The sequence below is a fragment of the Lissotriton helveticus genome, chromosome 1_1 (assembly GCF_964261635.1).
Source record: "Lissotriton helveticus chromosome 1_1, aLisHel1.1, whole genome shotgun sequence".
Taxonomy (NCBI): Eukaryota; Metazoa; Chordata; class Amphibia; order Caudata; family Salamandridae; genus Lissotriton; species Lissotriton helveticus.
The window spans coordinates 1,206,981,029-1,206,995,228 of record NC_136057.1 but is presented as its reverse complement, the minus strand read 5'-3'; the positions used below and the strand labels follow the sequence as shown (position 1 = coordinate 1,206,995,228).

General features: G+C 48.1%; 1 protein-coding gene across 3 annotated transcripts in view; it reads right to left on the bottom strand.

Annotated features, from left to right (window-relative positions):
* BRD1 (bromodomain containing 1) overlaps nucleotides 1–14,200 on the bottom strand; it is a 552,010-nt gene that overhangs the window by 462,775 nt on the left and 75,035 nt on the right. For all 3 annotated transcript variants that reach the window (XM_078679620.1, XM_078679637.1, XM_078679628.1), the window contains exon 4: nucleotides 1,363–1,491. In XM_078679620.1, the coding sequence (XP_078535746.1) occupies nucleotides 1,363–1,491 (129 nt within the window). The remainder of the gene's footprint in view (nucleotides 1–1,362; nucleotides 1,492–14,200) is intronic.

Sequence of the window (14,200 nt, the reverse complement as noted above, 5' to 3'; positions counted from 1 at the left end):
CCGCCGATTCCGGATCGTCTTTTTGGACCGGAACTGGGCACAAGCTAGGCAATTATCTTCATGATGATCTGGAGATAAACATTTGTTGCACACCGGGTGCTTATCTGTGTGCGGGAACTTTGAGTTGCACTGCGGGCAGCATTTGAATGGACTTCGTTCCATCGACTGTCGGTCCACGTGGCGTCGAGAAGGCCTAACGGCCCGATTCGACTACCGGAGTGCAAGCAAATGGTGAAGAAAGCTTATCGGTACCGATCGAAACAATACAGACGATTCCGAAGGCCTTTTGGCCTTTTTGAAAAGTTTCTTTCGATTTTGGACTTGGAGTTATGGAAAGTACATCCTAACCCAATGGTGGAAAAAAACTATCTGAGGATGGAGAGGATGCCCATGCGCACTGTAGTCCGAGGGAGGAGCCACCTATCTCGTGATACTTCGAAGACTCTTCCAGGACAACAATGTGCAATCATCCGGACCCAACACTAGGCGGCGATCTATGCACAGATATGAATTCAGCAGCCCACATGCCTCGAACATAATTTTTCGCCCGAGTGAGTTCAACAAATGCATAACACTACCCTGGATAAGCCTGACTGCTCAACCACATTACCACAAAATAGAGTAAGGTATTATATACTTTACTCTCTGCTATACCTCTGGGAATCCACTGGACTCTGTATCCACTATACCCTACTTTGTTATAGTATATACAGAGCCAGCCTCCTACAATGGGGCTATGTCAGTCATCAAAACTAACCTGTTGGCAAGTAACTGCAAAAAACGATTTTATAGCACATCTTCCATCCCTGGAGTTTGAAAAAATGATACAAATAGAGTCTGCCTGCTCAGTCTTTGGGAATCTGGTAACAAAAATGGTCTGTTTAGGTTTGCCTTATGTCCAGTAACGAGTGTTGTGTGCTATACAGATGAAATGGCATGTTTCTTCTGAGGATCTGCTGATTCCACCGAACAACTGAAGTCTTCCAATTGGAAGCCTAAGAAGTACAGGAAAGTCAGATTGCAGACTACTTGTTTAATGTTCATAAGTTCATACTATGGCTCATGCGGACCACTCGCTTTAGTACCGGAAGCAAATGTAAATGTAATCATCTTTTCTTGGTAGACAACAGAGCTTTCCTGTAGGTGGTGAGAGCTTTTGAGGATGGTGAGGTCAGTAGCAGTTTTCTAGATGGTGGCAGTTTTACTGATGTGTGTGAAGTCCGTAGTAAACCACTACAGAATTGAGTTGTGTTTAGAAGATTTCACGGGAGATGATGCATCTGACTTCTTTGCAAAAATCAAAATAACAAATAATAATAAAGAACATTTTCTTCTCCGAATGAATTACACAAAAACAGTTACCTGCTCTCGCTTTAACTTCTCCCTTTTCCGTATCTGTTCAATCAGCAACCGTGCTCTCTCTAGGTCATGGCGCAATCTCTGACAATATTTCAACTTTTTCTTTAAGATTCGAGTCTCTTCATTTTCCCTCTATGAAAAAAAATATAGTTTTACACCAAACTAGGGAAGCCAATATAAATCATACAAATCACCAAATTTCAGACAAGACTGACAAGATGTAGTAAAGTTCTTCTTTTTGGATGAACATCACCCCATCTCCACATTGTGGACTGATGCTGCTTGAATTTCAACTTTGTATCACACTGGGCCATGCTGTTCAGGCCCCAGTGCATGTGCTTTGGCCCCTTAATGGTGTGTACAATTGGGCAATACCCAACTGAGTTACTTAACTTACCTGTAAGTTCCTAGTACATGGTACAAGAGGTACCTAGGACTGGTAAGTTGAATGTCAATAGTGGACTGCAGCACTTAATTGTGCCATCACTACAGTGACATGGTGAAACCATGGCCCAATGTCTGCCATCACAACCTAGATGTGCAGGTTCTAACCTGTCAATTCGACATGTCAAAATAAACCCTTCAGCCACGTCCAACCCTCCCTTTATAGTATTAATAAGTCACCCCTTAAGAAGGCCTTGTTAGCCCACCAGGCAATGTGCAAAATATTAAAAGGAAGGCCATGTCTCCCATCTGCTCAACATGCCCCGACAGTGGAAATTCGAAAGTACTGTTTTCATTGAAGCAGGGTTGGTCGCTACCAAGGGGTAACATTAGCTCTCGCGCCAAGTGCTATCTTCCATCTGGAACTACCAATAATAGTACTCCAAGATACCAAATGTGTCGCTGCAATAACACAACTCATTGCTGAAGCCAGATTTTAAGTAACTTTTAAAGCAAAGATGACTTTTGCCACTTTGTTGCCCGAACGTCTAATACCCTTTCTGACGGACTGCTGCAGACTTAACCGAAGGCAACAGGCTGCCCACCTGTTAGAAAGCATGGCGCACTCCCAGGAACAGGGGGGAAAAAACAGAAACCGCTGGTATGCCCAGGGCACCTCACAGAGGAAGAAGGCTTGCGCCATATTGGATTTGAATAGTGAAGGGTAAGGAGTAGTTTCTGTCCTGTAACTCCAGTTCTGTAGTAGGGGTATCTCTGTTATAGTCATAATCTTGTGAATAGTCCCGCCCATGTGCGTGGACCCCGGAGCAATCAAAAATAATCTCTTACAGTGTCGAAAAAATGCAGAACTGCACAGACACTTAAGAGAGAATTTAAAGACAGATAATGCAGCCTATAAAAGCTACACTGTCCAGTACTTCAACTAGAAATTCCACCACCAAATCCACAAACCAGCAAAGCCTGTACAGATTTCCCTTGCTTTAACAGCAAACACCCTCTGGAATGATAGAGAGGAGAACCTGGACAGACAAGCCCCATAGGCTGCCATTATGTGGCTCAGAATAGGATACTGTGCCTTTAAGAGAACCTTCCAGAACTCCACATTATCCCAGAATGCACTGCAGGTCCCAGTTACTTTCAGTTCTTTTTGAAGGCGTAACAAGCCAGACCTGCAGCATTCCTTACATAAATATCTCTCTCTCCACCGGGGAGGAGGGCGGGCGCTTATGACTATAACAGAGATACCCCTACTACAGAACTGGAGTTACAGGGCAGAAACTACTCCTTCTGTAGTAGGGGATCTCTGTGTATAGTCCTAATCTAGTGAATAGAATGGCAAGCCCATCCCCACACCAAAGCGGCGGTGGAGAAACGAGAAATAACACCACTATTGTGCGAACAGATTTCGCAGCGAAGCCTGCCCAACCTGAGCGTCTGCCCTGGCATCAGTGTCCAGGCAGTAATGCTTAGCAAAGGTATGGACCGACTTCCAAGTGGCCGCCTTGAAGATTTCTGCAATGGGAACATTACGAAGCAAAGCCGTCGTGGCAGCTTTGCCCCTGGTGGAATGAGCTTTAGGTTTGCCCCCTAAGGTCTTATTAGCCTTTTGGTAACACAATTGTATGCAGGACACAATCCACCTCGAGATGGACTGTTTAGAGGTAGCAAGACCCGTCCTGACTGATCCATAATTGATAAACAATTGGTCTGACCTACGAATATCTTTGGTTTTATCCAGATAAAATTTCAACACACCCTCCTAACATCCAGGGAATGCAAAGACCTTTCCGCTGGAGATGAAGGATTCTGAAAAAACGTAGGCAAAGTTATAGTCTGGTTGACATGAAAATCAGAAATAACCTTGGGAAGAAATTTAGGGTGAGTACGCATAACAACGTTAGCAGCATGAAATACAGTATAAGGTTCTTGGCAACACAACGCCTGAATTTCACTCACCCTGCGGGCCGATGTAATGGCCACGAGGAACTCCGCCTTCCAGGACAGGTGCTGTAACGAAGCCTTATGAATAGGTTCAAAAGGCTCCTTCATCAATCTGGACAGCACCACATTCAATTCCCAGGAAGGCGAAGGAAGCCTGACAGGAGGGAATACTTTCTTGAAGCCTTCCAGAAAGTCTTTGATCACAGGGATCTGGAAGAAGGAAGTCTGTGAAGGGCATTTCCTGTAGGCAGTCAAAGCAGCCAGATGAACCTTAATGGAATGAACATTAAGGCCAGACTGCGCCAGATGTAGTAGATATGGAAGGATGACATCCTCCTTGCATGTCGTAGGGTCATAGTTCTTGGACTTGCACCAGATGCAAAACCTCTTCCACTTGTAAGCATAAGAAGTCCTAGTGGAAGGTCGCTTAGCCTCCTTCAGTATGTCCATGCAATCCTCTGGGAGATTCAGATGGCCATATTGCACTATCTCAGGAGCCATGCCGCCAAACTCAAAGACGAGAGGTTGGGGTGCAACATCCGCCCCCCGAACTTCGTGAGAAGGTCCGGCCTGCACGGCAGCTTCATGTGAGGAAGGAGAGACCGGTGAAGCAGGTCCGTGAACCACCACTGTCTGGGCCATTCCGGGGCAATCAGTATCATCCGCGCCCTGGACTGGGACAGCTTGATGAGAACCGTCCGAATCAGGGGAATGGGTGGAAAAGCGTACAGAAAGCTGTTCGACCAGTCGATCCATAACGCATTCCCCAGCGTCCCCTGCTGGTAGTACCTGGAGGCGAAGTCTCGGCATTTGCTGTTTTCGGCGGTGGCGAACAGATCTACGTCTGGAGTTCCCCACCTTGCGAAGACTTCTCCTAGTACTTCGTCGTTCATGACCCATTCGTGGTTTTCCTGAATCAGTCTGCTCAGTTCGTCTGCCTGAACATTCTGCACACCTGGCAGATGGGTGGCCGTTATCGTCAGTCCTCGGGCCAGAAGCCAGTGCCAGATCGCCTGCGCCTCCTGCGACAGAGTGCGCAATCTTGAGCCCCCCTGCTTGTTGAGGTAATACATCGTGGTCGTATTGTCCGTCTGTACAAGCAGAGAGTTGGTCTGGAAGGACGGGTGAAAAGCCTTCAGTGCCAAGTGAACAGGTCTGAGTTCCAGGAAATTGATGTGGTACGTGGACTCCGTCGGGGACCACGTCCCTTGAATCTGTAAGTCTCCGGAGTGCGCTCCCCATCCCTGGAGAGAAGCATCCGTCACGATAGTCTGAGTGGGAATGTCCTTGTGGAAGGGAACCCCTCTGAGGAGATTCTCCGCTGAACACCACCACTTCAGAGACTGAAGAGCATGCAGAGACAGTCGTATCTTGTCGTCCCAAGATCCTCTCCTCTGGTCCCACTGATCTTCCAAGCACTGCTGCAGCGGTCTCATGTGCAGCCGAGCATGTGGCGTCAGGAAGATGCAAGAGGCCATCGATCCCAGTAGAGAAGACACCGTCCTCACTGTCGTAGATGGAGTGGTCATGAGAGCCTGAACCTTCCGAAGGAGTGATTATCGTCGCTCCTCCGAAGGAGACACGCTTGCCGACAGCGTATTGATGGAGGCACCCAAGTACTGAATGCACTGGACCGGAGTCGGAACAGACTTGGACATGTTGATGTGCAACCCCAGCTTGTTCAATTGAACGCACGTCTTCCGGAAGTGCGCTTGAGCTTCCGAGAAGGAGGAGGCCTTGATCAACCAATCGTCCAGGTACGGGTAGACAAACACCTTGTTCTTCCGCAGGTGTGCCGCTACCACTGCCATGCACTTCGAGAAAGTCCTGGGCGCAGACTTCAGCCCGAACGGAAGTACCGTGTACTGATAGTGATTGGTGCCGACTTGAAATCGCAGGAACTTCCTGTGTTTGTGTGCAATGGGCACGTGGAAGTATGCATCCTGTAGGTCTATGGCACACAGCCAGTCCCCCTGTTGCAACTGAGGATAAATCTGATGCAACGACAGCATGCGAAACTTTTCTCTGCGAATCCACTTGTTTGCCTGTCGCAAGTCTAGAATGGGCCTGAACTCGTTCTTGTCCTTCTTGCGGACCAGAAAGAACCGGGAGTACAGACCCCTTCCTCTTTGAGACAGAGGTACGTCCTTTATCGCCCTTTTCCTTAACAGGATATCGGCCTCCGCCTGGAGCTCGCACAGCTGATACTGCGAGCTGACCGGAGGAATCGATGGAGGAGGGCTGGTGAACCGAAGACTGTATCCATTGCAAACAATATTCAGCACCCACTTGTCCCGAGTAATTTTTCTCCACTCTGCCAGAAAAAATTGAACGCTTCCCCCCACCGGAGCGGGTAACGGATGAAGGGGAAGTAACCGCTCAGGGTCGAGACCCGGCCGGGCCTTTGTTCACGGTAGAGGACTGTTGTCCACCTCTACCCCTCTGGCGTTTTTGGAAGGGTCTCCGGAACTGCTGCTGTTGTTGTTGCTGCTGTTGTCCCGAAGACTGTCCTCGTCCTTTTCCCTGCGAACCGAACCGTCTCTGGAACGGGCGGTAGGGCTTCTTGTCTTTGGGCTTCTCCAAGCCCACAGCCGTCAGGGTCTCCGCCTCAGCCTTCATGTGGGCCATTTCATCATCGGCATGTTTTCCGAACAGAGCTTCTCCGGAAAACGGCAGATTGGCCACCCGCTGCTGTGCCTCCGGCTTGAGTGACGTAAGCCTGAGCCAAGCATGGCGGCGCTGGTTGATCCCGTGACAGTAACCATGGGCCGCCAACAGCGAGATATCCGCAGCGGCGCTGATGACCTGGTTTGAAACCAGCATCCCTTCCTTAACTATTTCTTGGAAGTCCTCCCTCCGGTCACGTGGCAGAAGGTCCGCGAACTGTTCCAGGGAATCCCACAGTGCACGGCCGTACCGCCCCAGCAATGCCGAATCGCTGGAGGCTTTCATGGTCGTGGAAGAAGTCCCACAAGCCTTCCTTCGAGCCGAATCAATCCAACGGCTTTCTTTATCAGGCGGCACAGTGGAAGACGGGGAGGTAGAATGCAACTTCCTGGCCGCCGTCACTATCACGGAGTCGGGTACTGGGTCCATCCGCAGGAAGGCCGGGTCCGAATCCGGTGCCCTGTACTTCTTCAGAAGTCGGGAGGGAGCGGCCTTCACCACCGCAGGCGTAAGGAACAGCTCCTCCGCAGGTTCGACCAGTCCTGGTACCAATGGCAGCAGAGGGCGAGACAGATGCCTCTTGTGAAGTGTCTCGAATATCACGGACGTCGTAGGTGTAGGAGCCGTCACCGTGATGCCCAATTTCGCAGCCCCCCTCAGGAGAACCTCCTGGAACGTGCTGATGTCGTCTACCGGAGAAACCCTGGTCTCCGGGGAGTCCGATAAGGTAGGTGAATATGAGCGAGTCCTGGAGGAGTCCGTACGAGACCTGGATCCTCGCCTCCTATGGCGATGCCTAGATCTAGTGGAGGACCTGTGTCTACTCCTCGATCTTCCTCTCCGTCCGGAGCGTGACCGTGATTTCCTAGGTCTGGGACGCTCTGCCGGCTTCCCCAGGGCGGGCGTCTTGGGCTTGGACGGGACCTGCGGCTTAGGAGTCCCTGTGGGAGGAGTCGGAAGCCTGGGCAACGAGACCAACCTCGGTGGCACCGGGGGCGGCCTCTCTGGCACATGAGGCCGAGGCACCGGTGGAGGTGGTGGAGGCAGAGGAGGCAACGGAGGAGGGGTCGGAGCCCTCGGAGGAAGACCCCTCGGCAACGGAGGCGGGGGTGTAACATGCTTCTGTGATGGAGTATACACCTCGGAGTACACCGATCCCGGTGATCCGCCTTCCTTTCCAGATCCGGACTGTGGAGAGCCTCCCACAGTATCCGGCCTCTCACCACGCTTCCTCGACGTCGAAGAACGGTGACCAGACGGCGAGCGTAGGCCCCTCGACGTCGAGCGCTTCCTCGGCGTCGACCGTCTTCCATGCCTCGACGGCGACCTCGTCCGCCTCGACGACGACCTCTTGCGTCTCGACAACGACCTCTTGCGTCTCGACGACGACCTCTTGCGTCTCGACGACGACCTCTTGCGTCTCGACGACGACCTCTTGTGCCTCGACGGCGACCTCGACGGCGACGTCTTCCGCCTCGACGGCGACTTCTTCCGCCTCGACGGCGGCCTCGACGACGAGGATTCCCTCGACGACGATCGCTTCCTCTTCGCCGACGGCGAACGGCAGTGTCGCTTCGACGGCGAGTGCCGACGCCGGGCCCGTCGACAGTATCCTATTCTGAGCCACATAATGGCAGCCTATGGGGCTTGTCTGTCCAGGTTCTCCTCTCTATCATTCCAGAGTGTTTGCTGTTAAAGCAAGGGAAATCTGTACAGGCTTTGCCGTTTTGTGGATTTTGTGGTGGAATTTCTAGTTGAAGTACTGGACAGTGTAGCTTTTATAGGCTGCATTATCTGTCTTTAAATTCTCTCTTAAGTGTCTGTGCAGTTCTGCATTTTTTCGACACTGTAAGAGATTCTTTTTTATTGCTCCGGGGTCCATGCACATGGGCGGGACTATTCACTAGATTATGACTATACACAGAGATCCCCTACTACAGAACCTGGGATTGTTTGGTGGCCAAACCCCCAGGAAGTGATATGAAGTGGAAAAGGCTTGTCTGTTGGGAACTATTGTCCTATTAGAAAGGCAATTCCTTTCCTTTTACAAACATGAAGATGTCGTAAAAGTGATACCCCCAGACCAACAGTTCTCAGATCACTACTGGATTGGAAAGAAGACGGAAGGAGAACTGCCCTGCTGCTCCATCGACCCAGCAAATGGAGGATGCACTAAAGACTGAACTGCACCTGCTGCACCTAAGGGACCTGCAAAGAGGACTGTGCCTGCTGTGCCCACTGGTGGAAAGGTGTCCCACTTCTGCCAGGGCAGAAGAAGTGACTTTAAGGGCTAGTCGGCTACCATTCAACTAAGATTCAGGACCACCAAAACCTAAAGAAACCTGCACCTTCCCTTGAGAGCGCAGCTTTTCAGGAACCCTTGACCAGCGCTGGACGGCAAAGAGACTGCTGGAAAACAGAGTCCCGACCTTCCTGAGGTGTCCTGAAGTCCGTGGAACCCGTAGCAGAAGTGGACGGTGGTGCTGGGAAAGAAAAGATTTGCTTACCTGTAAGCAACCACTGAGTCTACTGCAACCAGAAGACCAGTGGCGACTGGATATGCACAGGACTCCACTGCTGCAACATGGGAGATCGAGTCCTGAGACCAGGGACAACCCCGGACACTGGTGGATACCAGGGTGACCCCAGGAACACTCGCCGCATCTCCCCAGCATCTTCACATACTGTATCCCCAGCATTGGGACTACTTCTTCACTGGACTGCAGTAAAGAAGAAAAGTGCACTGAAGACTCTAAGACTACTGGACCTGACACTTAACTGTCTCCCTAGACCGGAGTGCTCTGTTGTGGCTTGTCCAAGATTGGTAATCATTCTGGCCTGTTGAATCGGCAACTGCTAGGCCAATTACAACAATTTATTGTACTCAAAAGAAGTTATTTACTTTTGAAGATTCAGATCTCCGGTTTCCTCAATGGATTTTGGAGTTTATTTAAAGATAAACACACAACCAATTTTACAAATAGGTGTTGGATTTTATTGTTTCAGGTTTCATATTTATTGGTTCTTTTAAGTGCTTTACACGTTTTCCTTTAATTAAGCCTGACTGCTCTGTGCCACAGTTTCCCACGACTAGGTTAAGGGTTGTATTAAAGAAACCTAACTGAACCTGATAAAGAATGTGACATTAATACATGGAGAGGTCTCCCAAACACGCCATACAGTACAATACAGTAATCCACTACCCTACATAACAGCTTTACTTGCCACAATTAATGTGCAAATTGTTCTTGCACAAAGAAACTTGACATGATTAAGAAGGCAAAAGGTTACCTTATAAAAACTGAAAACATTTAAAATGACCGAGCTCTAAAGTCTGGACACCAACATTGACCCAGTTCTGTCTTATGATGACCTACGTACAAGCAGTTGCATCGAGGAGCTAAAGTCCCTAAGTAACAGATGCTTGATGACGTTGAAACCAAGAAGGGAAAACAATGCTGAGATTTGTTAATGGAGGAAGGTACATGGGGGTGGATCTGTAAATGCCACCCTAAATTCTCTCCACTCCCAACGAAAAATCAGAGAAAAGGTTACACAGGCATGAGGCTCCAATCGTTTAAGTAAAAGTTCCTCAGGACATAACACTCTGTGGACGGCTTATTATAACAGAGTGGAATGCCATGCAGTGATGCAGTTAGAGGACAACAAGCAGCATTCACAGTGAATGGCTTTCTATATCAGCTTTAAGTGAAGAATATGTTTTAGAGAATGGTATTATGTGAAGTACACAAGGGCAGGGGATCTGTTGGTTGACTGATAAATAGCAAGTGAGAAACCAGAATAGTCCATACAGATGTTCTGTCCATAGCGACCCTGCCCCCCACAGTTCGGAACAGGGAGGAAATCTGCCGTCCCCTCTTTTAGAGAAGAGAAGCGAAGCGAAGGCAAAGTTGTAGATACTTTGAGTCCAGCTCTCTGACCAAAGCCATGAGAGACAGACGACAGAAGAGAGCTAGGGAGAAATAGCAGCAGAGATGTGTGAGTGACATCTGCTGCTATCCCTCCTCAGCTGCAATGCAAAAAAATACCCACGATATTAAGGTCAAAGATGGTGGATGTCTCTAGTATGATACAGAGTAGTGGGATGATAATGATGAATTACACAACCATTGAGAAACACCTGGACGCAGGGAAAACAAAACTAAAAGAAAGATGGAAAGTACGAGCAGGAATAAGCTTGTACCAGGGATCAGTTTTTGGACAAGAGTAGCAATGGACAACTTGAATTCATTGGGAGGGTGGATTGGGGAATAAGAGTATAGGCTCCTTGGGGAAGAGGTGTGTGGCCTATCATTTATTGCCACCTGGAGTCCATTTACAGATACCGTGTTTCACTGTGTAGGCAGCAACCCACCTACAGTTTTGAAAGAGATCCCCTTGAATGGTGCAGTGAGTGACTGCACACACCTGCAAGGGAATGCCTGATGGGTCCGCAGAACTCCCTTAGTCTCCTCCAGAGGGCTGACATTGGGGATGCACTGACAGTGTGCCACCTTTTTGTGGCGCTTTTTCAATACGCCTCCTGACAGCTTCTTTGCCTTTGAGGCAGTGCCAATAATGTGGTGCGGGCACAGAGGTAAAGAGTTTCCCTCATTTTCATGGGGCCACACCCCCATGCAAATTAGGGTGTGCCTTCTTGAGATGGCGCTGTGCTACATGTATGCCAGCACTATCTGCATTACAGAGGGGGCAGCACAAGTGTCTGCAACCCCTTCTGTAATACCAAAGTGCCCCAAGATTACATGCACATTGTGCCACCTGGGCACTTTCTATAATACGGTCCCTGATGTCTCTCTGAGAGAGGAGAGGGTGTGATCAGCAGGTCAGCATCCGTCAGATTCAGTCTCAGGCAAAGCCTAGGCCGATAGGCCCAACAAAATTATCACTTGAAAGAGAGGATAAAAGGAATAGCTTGCTTGGACGTCCTCATTGTCAGATGCTCAACATGCTACAAAGTTGATTTGTTGGGGAATGAACCCATCTGCATCAAAGATAAAATGACAAGGGAGCTTTGTTCTGAATAGTGTGGCAGCATCTAATATAATGTTGCTGTGAAAGTCTTCCATTTCTTCTATTACGTTAGGTTATACTTTTATGTAATACAGACAGTTTACATTCTCTAGTCTCCCAAAAATCTTTGAGAGTAGCATCAAATTTCAAGCACAGGCAAAAATTAACGGACGGGAAATACAAAACAGATTCACTCTTCTTTATAGACCTCATATTTAAACTAATCTTTCAAGGTCTAGATTGGCTTTTTCATTACCACTCCCTGTGTCAAGTTCCTTCAGCTGAGATGTTCTCAACATAATGGTGTGCCTGACCAATCCTCTCAGATTGGGACCTCTTCAGCAGAAAAAAATACCATGGCCATAAGAAATTAAGCACCTAAGTACGATATCCACTTTCACTGTATTCCTCATTTTAAACATTTAAATAATTCAGCATTCTTTATATTACTAGATGCTGAATCCATGTATTTCAAAGGTTACCAGTTTGTGCTCCTTCCTCCAACATCATCGCCAGTGCTAGTGCAACTGTTAAAATTGTTTAGTCATGGTCAAATCTCAATATTTATCAGTAATATTAACAAAGGGCTAGTATCCTGCATTATTTAAGAACCTCTTGCTTTTCAGATTTGTTACACATTCTGGTGTTTATTTTTAGATCAGTAAAAGCATGTCAGGAAGAGTACAAAGGCATGAAAGGTCTTTAGCCTAATATAATGCTGGTGTTGTGCATTGCATACTTAATTACTGCACTGAGGGAGAGGGTATAACTGCTGAAATTGGATTTTTTTTTTTTAAAGTACTCAAATATAAGGTTTGATGCTCAGGGCATGGACTTCAAAAAGCTTTAGAATGAAATTGTTGATCTGATCTATCTCAATTACTACAATTGAATATGAATTTGCAATGTTAGTTATTATTGGTCATTAGTATGTTCAGAAGCTGCAACTTCTTTAGATTTCTTCTAGATTGCACCAGAGAAGCATAATGTAATAAGTTCTATTATGTGATTTAGAATGACAGCTAAATAGCTAAGGGTTTTCTGATCGTGTCCCACGTTGTTTGTAAGCTCACTAATCAATTAAAACAGATTCTGCAAGGTCTCTGGGAATTCTACTACAGAATTGACATTAATTTTGAGTGAACAGGGGTAGAGACCAACACAGAGTTCCTAGCCATGAAAGCTGCCTCATCATATTGTCTAAACTATTCCCAATAATAAAGAGCATGAACATAAGCGGCCTTTCAAAAGCAAGTGCCACACCACGATGGTAGCAATCAATCAAGATTGCAAGTCACTCCTAGACATCAGTAACAATATTCAGTCCCCAGCCATGACATTCATCCCACCATTGACAGATCTTTCAGTGGGAGGGGAGGCCCAGATCTCTGTACTGGGGTGAATGTATGACATTGTTATGCATTCTGTCAACTGTTGTTTTTGCAGTTGATATAGAAAAAGCATTTGACAGCCTGGAGTAGCCCTACCTATTCCACGTCATGGCCAAATTTGTACTGGAGGACAAATTTATAGATTGGACGGCTTTATTATACAAGTGCTGCATGGCACGGGTTAGAACGGGCGGGTTGGTATACGACGCTTGCGAAGTGGGCCAAGATACGAGGCAGGGGAGCCCGCTGTCCCCACTCCTATTCGTGCTGGCCGTGGAACCGCTGGCGGAGAAGGCTAGAATGGGTCGCTACTACCAAGGTCTCCATGCGTATGGACAGGTACACCACATAGCCCTATATGCCGACGACTTTCTTATGTTCCTGGAAGACACAGAGCAAGTTCTATTAGGGGTGAAGGCTTTATTATACGAATTGGGGAAGGTGTCGGGCCTTACAGTAAATTGGGCTAAGTCATGGCTGTTCCCAACAGTTGCAGACAAAGATGGACCACAGGACATAGCGGGGGTGCAATGGGAATATAGGTGCCTCCCGTACTTAGGGAATAAGATATACCATGCGCGAGTGGACATGTTAGAGGGGACTATTGTTAGAGCAATAAGAGGACTGGCCAGCAGTTTTGAGTTCTGGGGGTCCCTTCCACTATCACTTGCTGGGCAAGTGCTTTACTTAAAATAGTGGCCCTCCCAGGCTATTATATTACTTTGGGACCCTGTCGGTTTGGATCCCGGCGCGGATATTCAAACAGCTTACAAACATTGTCACTGGCTTCTGTGGGGTACTGGTAGAAAAAGGGTGACCTTATCTGTATTAATGCGCCAGTGAAAAGAGGGAAGATGGGCAGTACCTGCTTTTGAAATCTATTATATAGCTGATCAGCTGCAATGGCTTACGCAAAGAGTAGCGACACAGCTGCGTGGACCAGAGGAGGAAAGAGAAAGAGCCCCAGCATTGGGATTGCTCTCACAAATCGTTTTGGATTCCCCTGTCCAGGCCAGGGCCCTCCCAGAGTATCTCAGAACAGCGAGGCAGAGCTGGAAACCGTGCCTAAAACTTGCAGGCATCGCAGTGCCATTTGCCCCCGATATTCCTTTAACCATGTGTGAGTTGCTGCCCCATGGGGGCTCCTGGCGAGATTTGGTAGATTGGGGCAAGAAAGGGTTGAACACTATAGAGGATCTGTACGAAGATGGTAACATGCTGCCTTTTAATGACTTACAGGGGCGATTTGACCTAAGAGGGGCGGACTTCTTGCTACATGCAGCGCTTACGGCGGCTACTCGTGAGCACTCGAATGAGGGCCTAACTGAATCGGGTACCTCTCTGGGACTGTCAATATATAGTAACTGCTGCGAGGAAATTTAAAGCAGTCACTTGCCTGTACAAGC